General features: G+C 45.5%; 1 protein-coding gene across 3 annotated transcripts in view; it reads right to left on the reverse strand.

The window, feature by feature from the left end:
• The window catches only part of SORL1 (sortilin related receptor 1), a 162,717-nt gene that overhangs the window by 67,954 nt on the left and 73,847 nt on the right, over window positions 1-20,916 (reverse strand). For all 3 annotated transcript variants that reach the window (XM_057748986.1, XM_057748987.1, XM_057748988.1), the window contains exons 13-20: window positions 15,079-15,257; window positions 13,406-13,592; window positions 9,297-9,425; window positions 8,363-8,448; window positions 4,907-5,079; window positions 3,721-3,852; window positions 1,760-1,851; window positions 207-453 (exon numbers count right to left, since the gene is read on the reverse strand). In XM_057748986.1, coding sequence (XP_057604969.1) covers window positions 207-453; window positions 1,760-1,851; window positions 3,721-3,852; window positions 4,907-5,079; window positions 8,363-8,448; window positions 9,297-9,425; window positions 13,406-13,592; window positions 15,079-15,257 — 1,225 coding nt within the window. The remainder of the gene's footprint in view (window positions 1-206; window positions 454-1,759; window positions 1,852-3,720; window positions 3,853-4,906; window positions 5,080-8,362; window positions 8,449-9,296; window positions 9,426-13,405; window positions 13,593-15,078; window positions 15,258-20,916) is intronic.

Genomic DNA, 20,916 nt, shown 5'->3' on the forward strand with positions numbered 1-20,916 from the left:
CCCTGGAACCCTGGCAGCTCTGTCTGACATCCCTGCCTATGGGCTGTATGGGCCGAAAGAATCTGCCTCCAATTCAGAAACAAGCTGATTTTCTGGAAGTTAAATAAGCATCTCTGCAAAAACCCAGAGACAGCAGGCGCTTCACCTCAGTCTGCTCCTCGCCTACACTGACAGGATGCCCAGTGCTGGAACAGGTGAGTCCCCACCTTAAAGACAGCAATGGCGTAGGGGTGCGGGAGGTTGTCCAGGATGACAGAGCGCTGCCGGCCATTGAAAGTGATCCGCTCGATGCAGTCCAGGTAGGCATCCGTCCAGTAGATCCACTGCTCGTCCACGGCGATGCCGTTAGGCCACTTCACATCCTCTGACACAAGACGGTAGGCAGCCGAACCGTCCATGTTGCTCCGGTAAATGCCGGGCCTCAGGTCCCCCCAGTCGGTCCAGAACATCACCCTGGCCGAAACCGGGGAAGAGCACACATCCCATTAGAACTGGGGAAATGGAAGCTCAAACCCCCCTCCAAAGAGGTAAGAATTCAGCCAGTTAGTGTAGCATTGTTACTATAATCTCTAATTCTAATACTTGAAGCCACTTCATCACGACCCAGAAATTCTTTTACTGGAATTTATCTATGGATATAATCAAGTTATGCAAAGGCAATGTACAAAGATGTTCATCACAGCATCATTCATATTAGCAAATATATACATATATATAGCCGTGTACACATATATATGTATAAACACAAAAATCTTAATCTATAAACTGATACAGTATGGAACACACAAAAGAATATTATGACATCTAAAGATCAACATGTGTTCACATAGAACAATCTTCAAACAATATTAAATATTTTTATTTTTTAACGACTTTTATTGAGATATAATTGACATAAAATAAACTATATATATTTAAAGTGTACAATTTGATATTTTTTATTAGTAATGCATATATGGCAATCCCAATAAATATTTTTAAACATGCAAAATAGTAATATCCTATGATTCTGCTTGATGCATGTGTGTGTGTCTGTGTAAAAGGTATATACGTGTACAAGGGTAAATATAAACTCTGAATGATACACAAGAAGCTATTAATCACAATTACCCCTAGGAAATGTGAGGGTGAAGAGTCAAGACAATGGAGGAAACAAATATTTTTCATTTCATAAACTTCTACTCTCTTCTAATATTTTTAATCAAGTGCATATCTTACTTCCAGAATTTCCTTTTAAAAATCAATCTAATTCTCAATCAGAAATGCTAGAAAACCTAATCCAGAATTTCCCCTTTAGCTGTGTTTCCTTAAGTTAATTATAAATTAATAAAAAAAGCACCTCTGCATTTCCCAAGTACATACAAATTGGTAGTAAGAAAATACAAACGGGGGGGCAGGGAAAAGAAGGCAGGGGTTAAACGTTTGTATCACACATGACACTCAAGATAAAGATTCCTTATAGTATCCAACCAGGCCTGACTATGTCCAGAGAGACTCTTGATACTACCTTTTGTTAGAGAAACACCCCACAGCTGTGAGACATCTGGGGGCCTAAAGAGAGTCTGCTGCTTGCTAACGGAAAGGGGATGGAGTTCGCTGCCCAGGCTGACTGAGCTATGGTTCCAAGACTTGCAGGTCTCATAGATGACTTCAACCACAATCACCAGAAACAAGTTTTTGTCCAGCAGTTTGCATTTCAGCAAGAATCTGTCTGTTGCAGCACCGAACACACACGGATCTCCTTTGGGACCACACTTACCCGTCTTGGGGCACGAGGACCAGAGCCCTGGGTCGATCGAGCACAGAGGAATTGACGATGGTGAGTCGGAAGTCGCCGTCTGGATTCCCCACCTGACAAATAAAGGAGGGGAAAAGGCTAAGATGGATCTGAGCTCCTTAAAAGACCCACGGGGCAAAGTTTCCTGTGTGGCTCCTGCCTACACAGGTCCTGCTATGGCCACCTGATTCCCCTGCAGACTCATCTGGGAAACCTGCCCTGATCTCCAGCCAGAATGAGTTGTTCCCTCCTCTGGCTCAGGTGACAATTCTCACACAGTGTGACAGAGGAGCCAGCACCACCTGTGCCCCCCAGTTCTGGGGGCTTGATGACCTGCACAAAGGAAGTGCTCCCTGTGTGTTTACTTAACTCCACCCACCTCCGCTGCTCTGAGCCCCAAAGCCACCAATGGCTCTGCTTTGACCACAAAACAAATTCTCAATGTCACCGCCTCACCGTTAAGAGTCTCCACGGATTGCTCTCTCCTCCACGCCGGCTCCTACAGCTTCAGGGAGGCTAGTCTTCTCACGGTTCCCCAAGCCTGACATACCCTGTCTGTTCTCGTCACATCCCCCAAGGCCTGTCCTCTGCTCTCTAATCAAATCCTATTCCCCCTTCAAACGCCCTGCCAGGCCCACCTCCTCTGCTAACCTTTCTGACCCACCTCAATCAATGGGCATCCACAGCTCTCACCACTGACGCTTCTTACCCCACGTCACACACAGTATTTAGTTGTACACGCTGAGCCTGTGGACAATGAGGCTTTACCCGACCACACTCTAGCAAAGCACTGACCACACTCAGCTTAAAAAAGGAGAGGAAGAGTAATAACAAGACCACTGACACACTGCATCTTTCCATTCCCTTCTCTCAACTGCCCTGTTGAGGGGAACACTCCAAAGATCCCCTCCCTTGGTCAGGGCTCAGCTCAGGTGTCACCTCCAAGACACCTCCTCTCCCCAGTCACATGGTCACACTGCCCCATTCTTTGCAGCAAGTGGCACCAAGAGGACGAATTGACTTATTTATTCATTATTTTGCTTCCTCCACTCAAACCCAATCTCTCTCAACACAGGGACCTGTGTGTCTCACCTGCTGCATCACCATGACCTAAAACCACACCTGGCACACAGGGTGCCCTAAAACAGCACTTATCAAATGACTGAGTGGATGAGGGGATCCTCATCTTACAGAGGAAGAAACTGCAGCTTAGAGGGGATAAGACATTTGCCCAAGTCGCTCAGCTACCAGAAAAAAGACTGAACCCAGGTCTGTCTCTGGAGTTTTGAGGCTTTTGTCATGGAACTTCTCCCATCTCTCTAGGTCTCCCTGCTTCTACTGTACCTTCCAGTAACCCCACAAATCCTGTCTCCCCATGAAATCAGTATAAAGAGGTGCTGAGACAGCACCCCAGGGCCTCAGCAGGCACATGCAGGAGCTGACTGTGCCTAGGAGACCACGACTGCTTACCCTCCTGTTGCCCTGCAGGGCTCAGGTGCAGAGAGGTGAAGCCAGGATACAGCAGCAGCTACCTCACAGGGTGGCTGTGAGAAGTGAATCAAACACTTCACGCTAAGTGGTTCCCACAGGGCTCCTCACCATTAATAACACGATAAGGATGGCAACCGTGGTATTATCTGCATTACCCTAACTGACGGCATAATACTCGAGTATGGATGTACGGCATTATATCAATAATAATGCTACGGTAGTATTATCGTCTTTACTGTTACTACTCTACACTTCTCCTCGCCTAAATACAAGCACTCAGGTATCTTAATAAAATCTGTTTGACAGGTTTGGGCATCCTGTTCGCACATAGGACCTCCATCCTCTGCACGTCTCAGGAATCTTCAGAGAAACCAAACACACCAGCTCCCACCTCTGTGTCAAATCTGGCTCACAGCCCAGGGGCTCCCCTGCTTACATAATTAAGGACATACCTCAATCTTTTTGAAGCCAGAATCCACCCAGTAAAGTAACTGGCTGAGGGGTTCAAAAGCCAAGGCTTCCACTGTCTCCAGGCCAGAACTGATGATGACCTCTTGCCCTGTACTCCCGTTCAAACAGAGGCGCTGATGAGAAAGAAAGAAGAAGAAACGCTGTGAAATGCTCAGATGACCTCCAGCCAAATCAGTCCCATGTCGGGAACCCACTTATTCAACTGGGTTGAATGGCGAGGGTGGAGAGGTTTTATATCCGTCAGTGTTCCGGATGCACGAAGCCGGCTTTTAATAAAAGCATTTCTAAAACGGATTACGGCTTCCTGTTTGAAACAGAATAACTAAACAGAACCGAGTCATCTATATCACCCTGCATTATGTTGTGAACACCGGTCACTGAGCTGTGCTGTAGCACAATAGTGAGGCAGAGGTGACGGAAACGCACGAGTCTGTTTGCTTTTAAAATAAATGAAACCAGGCTGCTGTTATTTTCAAGCGCCTGTGTCTGTTTTTCAGTCTTTCCTCCCTCGGGAGACTCCTAGCCGTCAGGTGCCATCGCTGGGACAGCTACAGGCAGCTGTCACGGCCACCCCCTCTCCCCCTTCCCCTTGAATACCCGGGCCCCGTAAAATTTCTGTTGGGTTGGAAATCCAGATAAAACTTGTTGGAATTGCTTTTCTAAAAGGATTAAAGAGGCAATGAATAAAGATCAAATAGCTCTCCTTTAAAATGCATGTCTGAATGTACTGCCATCTATCTGGCTTACGCATCTATCTGGCCCATCTTTACAGCTTACTTTCTGGTTCTTGGCTGTGCTCAGAATAGCTGACGTGGATAATTACGTGAACTACAAGTGTTAGTATATCACGGCTTGGAAAGAAGGATGCTAACGAGACAGTGGGTACGATAGGGAGGAACTAACAGTGCTATATACCGAGTCCTAAAATCTTCTCAGCGGGAAAAGGGAGACCTCACTTACAAGCAAGACTGCAGATTTGGGGCTCCCTTTGTCCTTCCTACAAGGACAGAGGTAATCAGGGAAAGGAAAGACTAAAACAGAAAACTGAAAAGTGTCATCCACTGGCCCTGAGATGAGTGACAACTTTAGGCCACTCTGAAAGAAGCTTACCAGGACCAGGCAGTCACGAGACGCAGCCCCCCACGAGCAGACCCTGAGTGGACGCACCTGAATGATGTCCAAGGCCAGGTCGGACCAATACAAGCAGTTGCGCTCATAGTCAAAGTCCAGGGCCACTGCTGCCCGCAGCCCAGTGAGAGGCAACTGCTCGGTGACTCCAGAGGCCAGGTCATAGCGGTAGATGGACTTGCGCATAGCGTACAGGATGAACTCGTTCTCCTCTGCACAGACACACAAAGCCGACAGCGGGGTGGACCTGGGGATGCTGAACGGGTCCTCGCGTAACTGACCCACTTTTTTCTCACCCATAAACCTTAGTGCCATTGCACATGGCATGGATCAAGTGAGAAGGCAGGAATCCAGACTTAGAAGGTGGGTAAAGGAATCACATTTCTGCCTTGGCCAAGTTACTTAAACTCTCCTGAATCTCTGTTTCCTTTGCAAAGTGCTTACTTGTTACATTTTTTAAAAAAACACCTAGATTCCCTCCAGCAGACATGCTCTAATAGCCATTCTTCAGAGCTCAGCCTAAAAGTTTCAGTCACACTTGACAAAATAATTACAGCGGTCAGCACGTTACTCCCCTTCACAGGACTATGTCACGTGGCACCATGATCTTGTTAACTAGAGACCCCGAGGCGCTGAAGACCTAGAGCTAAGTTTTCTACTCTACTTGCTCACCCATTCAATATGAGTCACAATGACATAGAGCAATTATATCACCCTATTATGTTTTCAAAGTAAGAATACATTCTGGGCCACCTACAAAATGTTTTACTACAACTTCATCACAAAGATTCCATTTCTACTTAAATACTTACACAACGTACATACCATGAACTAGGCATTGTCTGATTCAATTAACAACTGTATAATGGAAAAGCTAGTCAACTCAATTTTACAAATGAGAAAACTGACAGATGAGAGCTTAACTAACCCACTCAAGGTCACACAACTAGTAAGTGGCAGAACCAAGACTTGAAGTTGGGTGGTCTGGATCCAGAGTCAATGTTTTCACACTCAATGTTACCTCTTGCTACAGAGACACCAATGGTGCCATTTTTCAAGACAGAAATAGAAGCCCAGAGTGCTTACGAGACTGACTGAATGTCAGACAACTAGGAACGGGAAGAGCTAGTGCTCTCTCTCTTCCACTTAGGGAACAGCCTGGAAAACATTCAGATTCTTCCAAGGGAAGGGAGATGAGCAACACACCCGCATCCGTATCTGAGGCTTCCACGGTGACGATATGTTGCATCTGGGATCAAGCTACAAATCTGCATCCCTCTGCTGCATGCCGGTACGGTGACTGTTGCTGTTTTCTCTCTCTCTCATTCCACTCATCTGAGTTAACATATACTAGCCACCTCTGCTTTATAAAGGCTTCATTGGTAACAATGCACCAAAAAAAATTAAATCTACCTACAATTTTTACCAAAGGTAAGTTTGCCTTCTTTCCTTTGGTCTCACTTCACTTCGAAAGTATCTACGCTACCACCACATGATAACGACCCCCTTCCTTTGGTTTTCAAGAAAACCTTCCCTCTGTAATTCCCAGGGGACAGGGTAGTCACGATGAAATGTGCCGAGCTTGTCCATTAGAATCAAGGACTCGTCTTGGCAGCTGCCCCACAGAGTTGTGAAGACACATTCACTGTAGCAAGCCCTTCACCCCACATCTCCCTACCACCTAGAAACCTCATCCTGTTGCTTTGGGGTTTTTTTCTTCTAACCAACTAGTGCCTTTTGAGTAGAGCCTGAGTCCAGAAACACCTGCCTTAGGGTTGGGTGTAGAGAAACAGGCAGCATTTTGTATGTAATACTTAGAAAAGAAATAGAATTCTTGGCCAATCCCAGCTATACATGAGCCCAAGCTAGAAATGTGTGTTCTTACCCTGATCTCTAAGGAAGAAACATTACTTCACTTTTAAAAATCCTTCCAGATGACCAGACTACCTCATCTTTGCAAACACTGTGGTTTCACATTAGCCCTATAAAACCATCTTTTCCTTTCTGCTATATCCCTGTCTTCTGTTTCATGCTTTTTTTAAAGAAAGAGAAAAAAAATCTAGGAGGTGGCCTACACTACAAATAAGATTTCCCCACTCCATTCCCCATTCAGTCTTCTCCAATCAGAAGAGAAAATAGCTTTCCTACCAGTTTAGACAGTTTTAAACAAACTGTTCTGTCCCTCACTGAATTATCTTTAGAAATACTTATTACCAAAGTACGTACTCCAGGCCTTTAAGAGCGATCACTCAAGCCTGCTCACACAAGCCCTCATCAATAACAGCCCTCGTGAGGGGACTATCTGAATATGATCTGCTCATCTGTGGGAATCTGCTGAAGCCATGTTCTTTTTAAATCTCCACGGTGAGGGATGTTAATTACTCGTGTAATGATGGAAGATTAAATTAAGGGACTAATGAGCTTAGCTTGAAAAACACCAGGGCAAACTGGCTAGCAGTGAGCGAACGAGCGGGCTGCTCTCCCCTGCCCGCAGAGGACAGGGCGGTTCACTCGTGGTTCATCGGGAGCCGATGGCTGTTCCATCAAACGCCACCTCCCCCGAGGGAGTCAGCTCCAATCATGCACCTTCCCCACGAGGCATGAGCAGGAGGGCTCAGGGGGAAGAGAAGCCCTACAGGAATAAGACTAGAAGCAGCGTGAAGAAAGAAACGATGCTGAGAGATCAGCTCTTTGTTAAGGTGTCATAATTTCACGTCCATATCACAAACACCTCAACATGCGCCATCAGCACCGAATCAGCTAGAAATGCTTGGAACACGTAATACCTTTACGGCATGTGCACTTGCTCCAGAGTTTCTCCTAATGAGCACACGTGATCATCTCAAAGAATGGGAATGACACTCATCTGCCACTTGAGTGATGGCCAAGGTAGAGTGTGGGGCTTAGAGTCTGAATTTTAGTTCTGTCACTTACCAGATGCGTGACCATAAATAAATTGTTTAACTCTCTCCTCTGAACATGCTTCCTCACATTAAAAAAAAGAAAAAAAGGAGCTAATAGTAATACCCACTTCACTGCGTAGTTGTAAGAATTAAATTGACGATACATGGAAAAGTACTATAAAATGTGTAAAATTCCATTAAAATATTAGTCATAATTATTGTTACAAAAATTAAGACAGACTACTCAGATATTTTCCAGAAAACCATGAGTCTCCTTCTATGACAAACAGATCAAGGAACACACAGGAGGCCCGTGGGCACCCTTTAGCCCCCCACGCCTAGACTACAACAGATGCCAAATAAATATTTTTCAATGAGCAAAAGGAATTCCCCTCCAGAAATGTCTTCCATTCCTATAAAAACATAGGGCTATAAATGAATGTCGTTTGGATACCAAGCTTGGGGGAAACAAGAGCTCTGATATGCCTATAACTTCCACTCTTTCTCTCCAGGAAGTTGGAATAGCCAGGTGAGGTCACAGTAATGCTCCAATGATGTCTCGACAAGACGAAGAGAAGAAACCACGTCTCACCTGCCAAGGGACATGGCACCAGTTCTCCTTCCAGGCGTACTTCAACATCCCCTCCACTGCAGGTGTCCCCAGAAATCTTCCGATAGCTGTTACCACCCCCCAACCAAGAGCAAGAGGTCAGAAACATCAAAGAATAGTCATAAAGGAACATTTTCCCAATCTGTGGACAGCTTATCTATTCATTTTCCTATACAGCAAGAAGGATGCTGAATAACTGAATTGCTTCTGCTTGTAAATAAATTAGGCAGCCCAGACAACTTGAAGTGCTGTCCCAGGCGGGAGTTTCACACATACCACTGACCCTTGAACAACTCCAGGGTTAGGGGCACTGACACCACCCCTCCTCCGATAGGTAAAAATCCCCACACTGCTATCTCTACCACAAACGTCAAAGGAGTTCATAAATGCCTCACCCAAAGGCAGGAAGCTCAAACAGTCGGAACAGAATCAGGACTAGAACCCTAGTTCCTTTGATTCTACATATTCTGAGCTCTAATTGAATACAAACTTTTCCCCACACTTAAAGATCCGTGAAATGAAAATACAGGTACTATATTTACTGAAGAAAATCCACATGTAAGTGGACCCTATATGCATTTCAAACGTGTATTGTTGGACAGTCAATTGCATCTCTTCAACACAATGCTCTGAAGATGTGCACTGGCTGAAGTTTATGACTTAAGAAACAACTAGAGTTGCAGAGAAGCTTACAGACTTGCATTTCTCCCCCACGGGGAGTGGGGGCGGGGGTGGGGGAGGTGGGGAGAAGCATTTGCAAACATCACAATTTTAAACCTCACCCAAGCTACCTGAAACCTGCTAACTTGGAATTCTGGCATTTAGAGTAGGAAAGGAACTCAGGTGGTCCTCTACACTCTCCTTGCCAAGTGCAGACCCGCTGTGTCCCAGACATGGCAACCTTCCTGAGACGTACCCTCTGGTTCTCCTGTAAGTAGAACCCACAGGACAAGGCACGGGAGGGAAGTACAACATCCCAAAAAACTCAGGATCCGGAACACAAACCTCTAATAACAAATCTTCACTCATCTTGAAGCCGAAGTCACTGAAAAGGCAAATGGAGTGCGTTAAGGCCGCTGGTTTACACGCTTCAGGTATTTCGGGACCCTCCCTTGCGATGTCCACCCGATGGCCACCACCCGTATTGTAAGTTACGCAACACGTCCCTTTAACAAATACTCACCCTTTTACACTAACACATTTTCAAAAGAAACTTTATATCAGAGCCGTAATTGGAAAACCACTATCATAAATAGACAAAAATGAGACAGATCATGATGCCAAAAACAAAGTAATATGGAATGTTTTAGCTGGATCCATTTCCTTGCCCAGGGACTCTGGGCCTGACCTCTCTTTGTTAAAAGCAATCAGCAAGTGGCAAGAGTTACTAACACCCGTGGACTTTCCCCTTGATATGACTGGAAGAATTAAAAGAGAAATGTAAAAGAACAGTCTTTTTTCTAAACTAAGCATTCAGTGTTATTTAAGACCATGAGCACCTACTAGCTAAAGTCATCATGGGTGCCTCCTCTTGCACTTCAGGACCTAGTCCTTTAGTCCACAAGACCTTCTGTAACTTGGGGACCACATCTCTGCCCCACAGGCCCGCTAGCCGGGCAGAGCCCTGGAGTAGGAAGCAGGGGTCCCAGGTCTAGTCTTGGCCCTGCCCTTGATTGCGTGAGTGGATGGCTTTAAAATGAGGAAGCTGTACCATGTCCTTTGCCAAGGTCCGGCCCAAACCATGAACTCGTAATCCAAAGGGATTTTCTATGCTGACATGCTTTACCAAAAAGGCTTCATTTACTCTATTATGTATAATACCTACTATAGGAAAAGTATTAACAGGTACAGGGCAAAGTGGCTCATGTACATATTACATCACAATCTACATTTAGCGCTCTGTACAGCATTACTCAGAAGGGAGCAGTTCTAGTACTATATCAAACAGGCCCCATTCATTAAATACGGTACATTTTTACACCATGGCTGGGACTAGGCAGAGCATTAATTACTCCAATGGCAAAGTACCCTTCTTAGGCAGCTTCTTTAAAGACTCCCCACTCCCCACACAGAACAACAGATTGCAAAATTCACTGCACTTAAAAGTAAATCATGGACTTCTTTGGTGTCGCAGTGGTTGAGAATCCGCCTGTCAATGCAGGGGACGTGGGTTCGATCCCTGGTCTGGGAAGATCCCACATGCCCCGGAGCAACTAAGCCCGTGAGCCACAACTACTGAGCCTGTGCTCTAGAGCCTGAGAGCCACAATTACTGAGCCCATGTGCCACAACTACTGAAGCCCGCATGCCTGGAGCCTGTGCTCTGCAACAAGAGAAGCCACCCAATGAGAAGCCTGTGCACCACAACCAAGAGTAGCCCCGCTCTCCGCAACTAGAGAAAGCCTGCGGGCAGCAACAAAGACCCAATGCAGCCCAAAAAAAGAAGACAGAAAAAAAGTAAATCTTACCTCTTAAAACTTGTTTACATAGATGTGTGCACATGTCTACAAACATGTGTAGGTACAGGGTCACACTATAAAATACATTGCTTACTAGGAGTTGCAGTCAAGAGTTTGAAAACTACTCTTACTGGCAACTGCGGGGGAAATATAAAGATGTAAAAGAAACTAGCCCTGAAATCACAGAACATATGGACCAGTAACTGTGCTTCCCAGGAAGGCCTGAAACAACTGTCAGAAATACAGCTGTCACGCAGGAGCAGGACTAATGGACAGACACTCGGAGCTCCCTGGTTCTCACTTCCTCTCCTCATGTCCATTTCCAGCCCCTTCCCTCCTCGCTGCCACAGTCCAGTGCCACCAAACATTTTCCAAGAGCCACGCAGTCAGGCTGGCTCCTTTCTAGCAACTACAGCAAACAGAGGAACAACTACAGATGTCCTGAAGCACAGCCTTCACCATTTGCACAGATCATCACCCCCAAAATCCCATTTGGCCTGAAGCCCAAGTCCAAGAGGCGCAGGGCAGGGTGTTTCCTGGTCTCCACACCCAGTGGGTTTCAGCAGGGTAGACATGGTAGACCTTTGGAGGCCAGGCCAGTTTATCAGGTAGCACATCAGCCCCTGGCTTTTGCTTTTTGTTGTTGCTACTGTTATTCTGGGGTCATTTTGAGAAAAAAGATGATGTTAGAGAAAAAGCATGATAATGGTCATCAAAAAAAAATCAAGATTTGTTAGATTTTCTCAGATATTTTTCATTTTGTCTTATTTTGAAGTACTTAATGGGGATAAAAGAGGGAAGAGAGAGGGCTTGTAATCTTTTCCATGATCAGGGCCTCCACTGTCTCAATCCAGTCTACAGGGATACCTCAGGCCAGCAAAACCTCCCCGATTAGAATGACCATTTAGGCTTCTCTAAGGGAGAGCAGAAGACAGCAGAGGGGCACTGAGCAGACGTCACTGGAAACTTCAAACAGCTCAGTGCTCCTGCCATGAAAGTGTCTCCGTTGTTATCTTAGGACCACACAGCTTTCGCAGGGGATGCTCATCTTGAACTGTCTAAAGCCCTGCTGCTTCGAGGATGGCTTTGTAGATACGCAGCCTGTAGGTCACCCGGAGCCTGGGTGACTGCAGGGCCCCAGGAAGACCAAGTTAGGACTTGCATTTTAACAAGACCCCAGGTGATTCACATGTACATTCCAGTTTCAGGAGCATTGGTCTAGGACTGGAATTGACCAAATCTGGTTGGCTGTTTTGTAAATAAAGCTTTATCGGGTCACGGCCATGCCCATTCATCTAGGCAGCAATCTCAATATGCAGGCAGAGCTGAATAGCTGCAACGGAGACCACATGACCTGCAAAGCCTAAAACACTGACTCTATGGCCCTGTTCCAACCTCTGGACTCGCACATTTGTGGTTTCTGGCTTTAGCAAAGGTAAATGTGGTTTCCCAAAACAAACTTTACTTTATGCTTCCGCAACCACTGAAAAATGAGTTATGTGCTTACCATCAGTACTTATGCTCTATTGAGAGTCCTGCATATTCTAGAATGATTTCATACTGGATCACAGACTCGGGGGACTGTCTACGGGCTCTGAGACCCTATGTCTCTACTGCTAGTATCTTCTTCCTAAAGCCAAGCTCTGTTCTGATCAACTCTCCTCAAAAGCCTCCAGACACCCTTCTGCTTACAGAATACGGTCCACACCCGAGTCTCCACTCCACTGTATTCTCTCTCTTTTCAGCTTCATCTCCACTCACTGACCCCCAGTCATACACCCAACATGGCACCCAAACTAAACCACCAACTACACTTTCCTGATTCCACACCTTCACCCTGCTGCTACGTCTTCTTAGAACACTCCTGTCCATGTATCCAGATGCTTCTTCTTTAAGCCCATCTCAAATAGTGCTTCCTCCAGAGATTTCCTGATTACCTAGTAGCAAATCACAGTCTCCTCTTTCCTATTAATAATCCCAGTAAAAGCACCCCGTTCCTCCTCCAAGGTACCTGCATCTTCCCATCTCCTGTTACAATGATTTGTGTGCATGCCATTTCTTCCACATTATCAAGCAGTGCCTTGGATATTTTACTCAAGGACTAATGAATATACATATATATGTATATATATTTTAAAAACACTATATATATATATATATGAATAAATAAAACACCCCTTTGTTTCAGATAAAGATAAAGAAACAAATTCCCTCCAGAGCACTGCTGCTAAGAAAAAGGAGTTCTCTGCAGTGGAACCTTCAGCATGTTCCTTTCTTGGATTGCCCTTGTAGAAAAAAATCCCAGAGTGATCTATTTCTGCATAAATTACTACAGCTTGCCTGGGTGTCACACTGCCACCATACCACCTGGCTGTTAACAAGTAAATGGAATAATCTACATAAAAAATGCCTAGCACAGTTCCTGGCTCATAAGAGATGCTTAATAAATATTTGTTTCCTATGATTCCCTCCCTGTCTTCAGGGGAAGGGACCATGCCCTAGTCTGTTTCCCACACTGCTGAGTGACCAGGACAAAGCTCAGTCCCTGGCATTGCTGAAGAACCAACCATTCATAGTCCTCTCGGGTGCACGAACAGTTGGACACAACCACTGGCCGGTCAAAGTCTTCTCCGTTAAAGCATGTGGCGTGGGGGGTCCTCCGTTTGAAAACAGTTTTGTGCCCCAGCAGACACTCATTGCCCCGCTCATCAGATGGGGACCACAGCTTGTAGTCATTCTCTGTGCAGGGGACCCCTGAGGAGGAGGAAATGCAGCATTAGAGGGGGGCCCACGTGGGGTTTCCTGTCCTGCCTGCCCGACAACCCAGCCACCCACTTCCTGCACCTCCTGTTGCTGCCCAGCAAGCGTGCAGGCCTCCAGAGCCGTCCTGACCCTCTAATCAGCTGGCTTGGAGGCCAGAAGGCACCCCCCGGCACCCCCTGAAACACCGACATCCATCTGACGAAGCTGGGAAGAAGCAAGCACCTTTGGTGCTCACTGTCTAGATTTCTGAAAGATTTGAGCAGATTCTGCAGTTTCCTCTAGAAGTAGGTACCCAAAGATGTTTATCTCCAGGGAGTTAGGTAGAGGCTGAATCCCTGAATGGTATCACTCAGGAGTACTGTTCCCTGCCTGCTTCCCGAGGCAATGTGGATGCATCTGGTAGTACGGCCCATGGGCAAGAGAATTCTGTGACTGCTTGGAAGGTACAGGATCTTCATGGAAGGAGGCTGAGAAATGGTCACGCAACCTTGACAGTCACTCCATCCACCCACATCCACTTGAAATTTACGTAGAGGGGTTTCCACAGGAATTCCACAGTATGCCCAGTCTATACCGGTAGTTTATGTCTTTCGCACATGTGTGTCTTTGGTCACATTAAACACTATCTATAACTGATGAACTACTGTCAATTCAATGCCATTCCAATCAACAAGCATTTATTAAACCCTTACTGACAGTAAGGCTATTAGGCCGTCCAGAGGATAGAATATAAATATGCACAGGGCAGGTTCTTGCGTCTAAAGATCTATGAGCTAGTTGCTGGGAGACGACACACACAGAGTGACAGACACACGTGTAATTCAAGGTGTGATGAGTACACGCATGCCCTGCACACAGAGTAGAGGGGAGAGGCCTTCAGGCTGGGATTAGCAGCCACGTGCACTGGGTCCTGATCCACAAGAAGGATTTCAACGAGTGGGTATTGAATGGGTAGCCCAGGAGCATTCCAGGCGGCTGGGATAATGTCAGCCAAGGCAGAGAAGTTGCAGAGGGCGGAGTTGCATGGGGGCCAGGAAGGAAGAAGGATGCTGAGGAGGTTCGCGCTCCCTGTTCACTTGCTTACAGGTCCTGGGCCTGGGCCAGCAGATGGTGATGAGACCCCACATAGCCCTCAGAGGACCCTGCATCATTAGTAGCAGTTACTCACCAAATCTGCCACACTGACACTGCTAATTGGGAAGAATGCTTTCTAGCAGTCATTCATTCACATGTTCACCACACATATACCTAAACCTACCCTGTGCCCCGTGACTGCACAGGAAATGAGGATACAAAAGATGACATGTGGTCCTATTAAGAATTGCCCGAGTAACTGCCTCTGAGTCCCTCATTCCCTTACTGCATATGTGCCCCTCTTCTTCAATGGACCACAAACTTTTCTGAGTGCACAGTATCTAAGCAGATGCTTTGGTCAATAGGTGTTTCCATGCAAAGGGCCGAGGAGGCAGCAGCTCACCCAAGGCATCTGTGGCATTGACCTGGAGGATCAGCCAGCTGTGCATGTTCTCTTTGTTGGAGCCAAAGATGGTGAAGACAGTGCTCTTCTCGCCAGGTTCTGTGAGGAGCCCGTACACAAACACCGGCTTCTCGGAGAAGATGAATGTTTTCCAGGTCTCCCCTTCGTTGGTGCTGTACCTGCCCAAATGCAAGTAAGACGATCCTTACAGTTAAAGTCTCCAGGGCAAGAGCTTGGTTTCCAGATAACATTCACCTGTAATAGGAACCAGGGCTCCTTGGAGAAGTGGCTGACCCTGGGCTAAAGCTGGGAAACTTTAAGGTTGTGCCGGAAAGGGGGGAAGTGCTCAGAGGCTGACGCGGTTGATGCAAAAGGACACGGGAGCCAGCTTGATGGAGCTCCAACCGGCCAGTGTGGGAAAATGTGAACATAAGAAAGAGAAATGATGGTAACGGATAATACACAGAATGAAAATAGGGCATCGGACGCTAAACAATAGAAAAGGAGAAGAGAAGGGGAGGGGGGAATTTTTTTTATTATACTACAATGCTACCTAATAAACACTGAAAACAATGACAATGAGAAAAGTGACTGTTCTGTAACGCCCCACTGTAAAACCAGAATCAGACAACATCATCCCTGGATGCTAAAACCACCGGGTGAGAGAGTGCTGGGGACCAGAGTGTTCACATGGTCTAAAGCTATCAACTCACACTCACTGCAAAGGGAGATATGTAACTTACAGTGGACAATCTGAGTCACAACCCTCGCCAAACTTAGCATCACTCACAGGGCAACAACCTGCCATCGTGTACCTCCTGGATAAAGCACTGAGGATAATACATTATCTAGGCACTATTTCATGCAGTTGGACAAATTCAGAACGTGGAAGTTTCTGTATGACAACCGGTCTGAATTCTTCAAAACATCAAGGCCATGAAAAATCAACCAACCAACCAACCAACCAACCAAAGAGGCAGAGAGCTCTATTATAGATTAAAAGACTAAATAAGGTGTAATGACCAAATGCAATGTGTAAACCCTGACTGAATCCTGGATTGGGGAAAAAAAAACAGCTACAAATAATTTAGGACAACTGAGAAAATATAATAGTTCATGATCATTTTCTTGGGTGTGATAATGGCATTCTGGTTGTGTAGGAAAATACCCTTACTTATTGGAGATATGAATATGCTTAAGTATTTAGCTATGAAGGGGCACAATATCTGAAACTTTCTTTCAAATGATTCCCCCTTAAAAAGGATGGATGGATGGATGGATGGATAGAAAGATGGCAGAAAGGATAGATGGCAAAAGCAGAGCAAACGGACAGAAGGTTAACAACTGGTGATTGTTACATGAGGTGTAGGTGAAGGTTACATGCGTATTTTTTTACACAATTTTTCCCACAGTCTTAAAAACTAAGTTGTGTCCGAAGAAATTCTCCAAGGCAGACTACATCAGCACAAGAGAGCAAGCCCCGGCAGGGAAAGCAGCCCTAAAGTAACCGTACTGATTGTAAATTATCTTTTGTATTGAAGAGGAGGAAGGGGAGGGGGAGGAAAGAGGAGGAGGAGGGGAAGGCGGGGGAAGGAGAGAGGAAAGTGTGCCTGACATTTGTTTCAGCACCCGGGAAGCTGGTGAGATGCTCACCATAAGAAACCACTCAATTAAGAGAGGGTTCATTAGGGTCACAGAGCTACTGCGGCTCTCTTAAACCCAAATTATATACAAAACTTTTATTTTTCCCATGTTTTTGAGATGTTAGTTTTATTCACCCAGGATCTTAATACTTGACATCAATCTTTTTACAACATCATTCAACCCAAACACTTCCTCTTATCTTGAGATGACTAAAATCGGTACTTCTGCAAGAAGGCTACAGGTTAAAGTGAGTGGTGGGGCTACACGGCAACGGGGACTAAGTGATCTCCTCCACAGAGCTTCCTAAGAGGAGCAATCTCTTCTGGCCAGCATGCTTTTGGTTTAAGCTACCTCTGAAGCAGATACGGGGATAGGTTAGCTCATGCAGTCTCCTCCTTGTACCAGGGTGATGAGCTACAGGCTTAGTACCGTCTTTAAAGCAAAGTGAACCAGCAGAGTCGGCCTATTAGCCAGACATGATGGGAGCTACCTGTGTCCTCTGTGACAATGCCGGAAGTCTGTCTGCCTGCACATTGCCTAGGTAATTCTATGTAACAGCTCCTTGAACTCGAGATAACCTCAGGAAATGAATCATCCCATTTCTTGAGAAGTTCCCAGCAGACTCTGACAATAACATATAAATGAGACTAAAAAACAGGTGCATGGCCAAGCACAGCCCTGTATCTAAGAATAAACTGTGCATTTAGAAAACAGTGCTTTTTCAAATTTTTGGAGACATGATAGTGACATTATCAACTGCAATAGTTAAGGGAACATCTATTCTGGACCGAATTCTGACCTCCAAAGGAGAACTTGTGCTGGTGAAGCGAAAGTGACGAGAACCTTGCAAGAAAACAAACAAAGCCATCTTTATATTCCCAATAGTCATGAAAGAGGAGGTAGGGCCTCAGCCCTTAGGAATGGAGAATTCGAAATGTTCAGATAAAAGCACAGACATAATCTCATGGCCAAAACTCTCAAGAAGATGAGACTATAATATAATAATAAGATAATAATAACATAACCAAAGATACACTAAGTAAGCGAAGTAGTGGTAGACACTCAACTTAAAACACAAATGCGTGGCTGTACAGAAAGGTCCTTGATGAGCTCAGACTTTCAAAAAACATATTCAATGAGAAAAGAGTCATATAACCAAGGTCAAAAACTTTAAGAGCAGTAGCAATCTGCTAATTAACTCTAGCTGTAATTCTTAGAGCTAGTCATCTGCAGAACAGTGGCCAAACAACTCAAGCTCAAAATAAGTCAAGGATTATGCTTCAAATTACCAAAATAATTGGCAGATTAGTGGGCAGTGGGATGCAGGTTGGATACCCAGTAAGTTCTATGAAGAATTACAATGGAATAAGATCATCTGTCTGATGGTTAATGGTATAAATAGGAGTGATAGAAAAAAAGGCAGAAGCAGTTTGTTGATTTCTATTTTGGTTGTATCTTTATTAAGGAGAATGATCTTCAAACTGGACAAAGAAGAAAAAAACAAGGAAGTTAAAAGAAAATGAACACGAAATAAAGCACATTCTAGGGAACTGAAAGATTTAAAGGTATGATGGCAAAGTTCCTTTTAATAATCTCGAAAAAGAACCACGAGAACAGCTAGAGATCTCAAGACTAGAAGAGAAAAAGCAGTTTTATTTCCTTTAAGAAGAAAAAGTTATCTCAAGAATGGATTATGAAACAGTTGATTTGAGAGAACTTAGATACGAAGGAAGTCAGAGCTGGGAGCTCAAATGGTTTCACACACAAGTCACAACAAACGAATCCCATTTCCTTTTCTCAGAGTAATTCTTGATCTGAGAACAGGGTAATGATACAGGGCATTCTTTTCTTCATAAGGATCTTTGTGGCAGTGGGGTGGGGGGAATAGTACTGACTGGGAAGGGGCACATGGGTATTTTTGGGGTGATGGAAATGATTTACATCTTGACATGCAACCTTCAGAACTGATGAAATGGTGTACTGAAGATCAGAGCAGCTCATGGTGTGTAAATGATACCTCAATTAAAAAAATAATTTAGTAGAACTACCAGTTTGAAGTGGCTGTCAAAGTGTAAAAGACAGTCTTAGGTTTTTATTAACAGCAATCGAATGTCTAGGATCATGTAGGTATCAAGGCCAACGCGATGCATGTTTCAGGCTGCTGGGGGCAGATCCAGGCTCCACATCTTAAAGCATTGACACTGGGAGGAGAAACTAGAGGGTGTAGATTCAGGATCCTACAGCACAGGAGGGAAGGAACTGGAGCTGTTTGCCATGGAATGGAAGAGGCTCTCAAAAGGACAGGAAAGGGTCCCCAAGTATCCGAAAAGCTTTCAGGCAAAAGAGGAAGTATCTGTTGGATGTGCCTCCTGGAAGCAGAGCTGAGCCCACTGAATAGAAATGGGAGTGAGGAGAATTTGGGCTCTCTCTGACCTGACAACTTTCATTCATAAAGGAATGGATGAATAAATAAATGAGTGTACGAACAAATGAACAACGAATTGTCCCAAAGTGAAATGGAAGCTCCTTTTGATGTGACAAAGTCCTCATCACTAGAATTATTCAAGCAAAGACCAGGTGATCATCCATTACAGATGACAGAGAGAAAATTCTTGCAATGGGAGGTGGAAGGTGGAACCAGATGATATCATATGTCCAGATCCCTGCCAGGTATCTTGCCGTGGACATCCCACAGCCACTTCAGTTCAACCTGTCCACATCTGTACTCATCCTATGGCCTTTCAGGCTGACTTTTTTTCCTCTGCTCTCCTATGAGTGATATGATCACCTTGCCCCGTCACCCCCCCATTCTTCCCAACACCGTCTAATCAAAAAGCAAGTCCTGCAGACCTAGTCCTTCAAATGCTTGGTCCCCACCTAAGCAGCATCTCTCACCTCCAGTCTCAGTCCTTTAAAAATTCATGCTCCTCAAATTGCCAGAGCCATCTTTCTATACTAGCCATGCCGTTCCCCTATGTAAAATCCTCGAAGGGACCATATCATCTCAAAAAGAAAGTCCAATCTCTCTGGTGAGGCATGTATGGTCCTGGGGGGTCCTGGCCCCTAGCTCAACCTCAAGTCTCATTCCTCACACCCCCACCCTGAGATCTGCAGTCTGTCAACACTAAAAAGCTGCACCATCCACACGGATCATGCTGGTCTCTGCTCAAGCTCTTTCTAAACCCGGGATGGCATTCCAACATCACTTTTCACCCTCGAAGTCTCAGCTCAAGTTTCTCTCCTCCCAGAAGCCTTCACCTGTCTCCCAGATAGCATTCCGGGCCGTCCTTCTGTGGTCCCCCTGCACCCCTGTGCTCACCTCCACCTTGTACCTACAACTGAGCAGGACCTACGGGGCCTCTCCCCCAGGTCCTCTACTGCAGCTCCTCTCTGAAGTACCTAGATAACAGTATCTGATGCACATTTCCTGAGTTGTTTTACGGATGCTAAAACCACCACCAAATGGAAGACTTTACCTACTTGATGACCATGAGCAGGCAGCTCCTGGAGCCTGAGGACTGATAATGTTAACCCCTGTGACACCCTCCCCCCAGTACCTCAGCATCAGCCAATTAGAGAATTGTGCAGGGCTGATCACATACCCTGAAACACCCCTCCCTCACCTGGCCTTTAAACATGCTTTGATGAAACCCATCAGGGAGTTCAAGACTCCTTGCCTGATACCTTACAATAACCGCTGCACTTCCTTCACCACAACCCAGTGTCAGCAGATGGGCGAGCAGACCCAAGTTTGGTTCAGTAACACACCCACTATATTTAAATGACCTGATTTTGTGAGCATCCTCTACGAGGACTGCCATTCATCAGGAATAAGACCTCTTACTCACTTTTCTGCCCCTGGCATACGGAGGGGCATTAATTAATGTTTTTTTTGTTGTTGTTGTTAAAGGAAATTAAATGAACTGCACTATATTTTTTTAACCCCATCTCTCAGCTTCTCCATGGTTAAAGGTTGATAAGAACACCTGTTCCTCTATAACTCAAGGGGCCGAAGAAACCACATGGGGGTGAGAACGAAGTGGGGGTGGGGGTGGCTCTCTCTGCAACGATCCAAGTTACTACGCGATCAGGTTCTGCAACCAAGCGAACAGGTTAACTGCCACCTCCCACGTTCTAGAACTGTGAAGCTGCTTCAAGAATTCAGATCCAAACAAAGGGAGTTCACCTTGAGGA

This window comes from Hippopotamus amphibius, chromosome 9 (genome assembly GCF_030028045.1).
Source record: "Hippopotamus amphibius kiboko isolate mHipAmp2 chromosome 9, mHipAmp2.hap2, whole genome shotgun sequence".
NCBI classification, from domain to species: Eukaryota; Metazoa; Chordata; class Mammalia; order Artiodactyla; family Hippopotamidae; genus Hippopotamus; species Hippopotamus amphibius.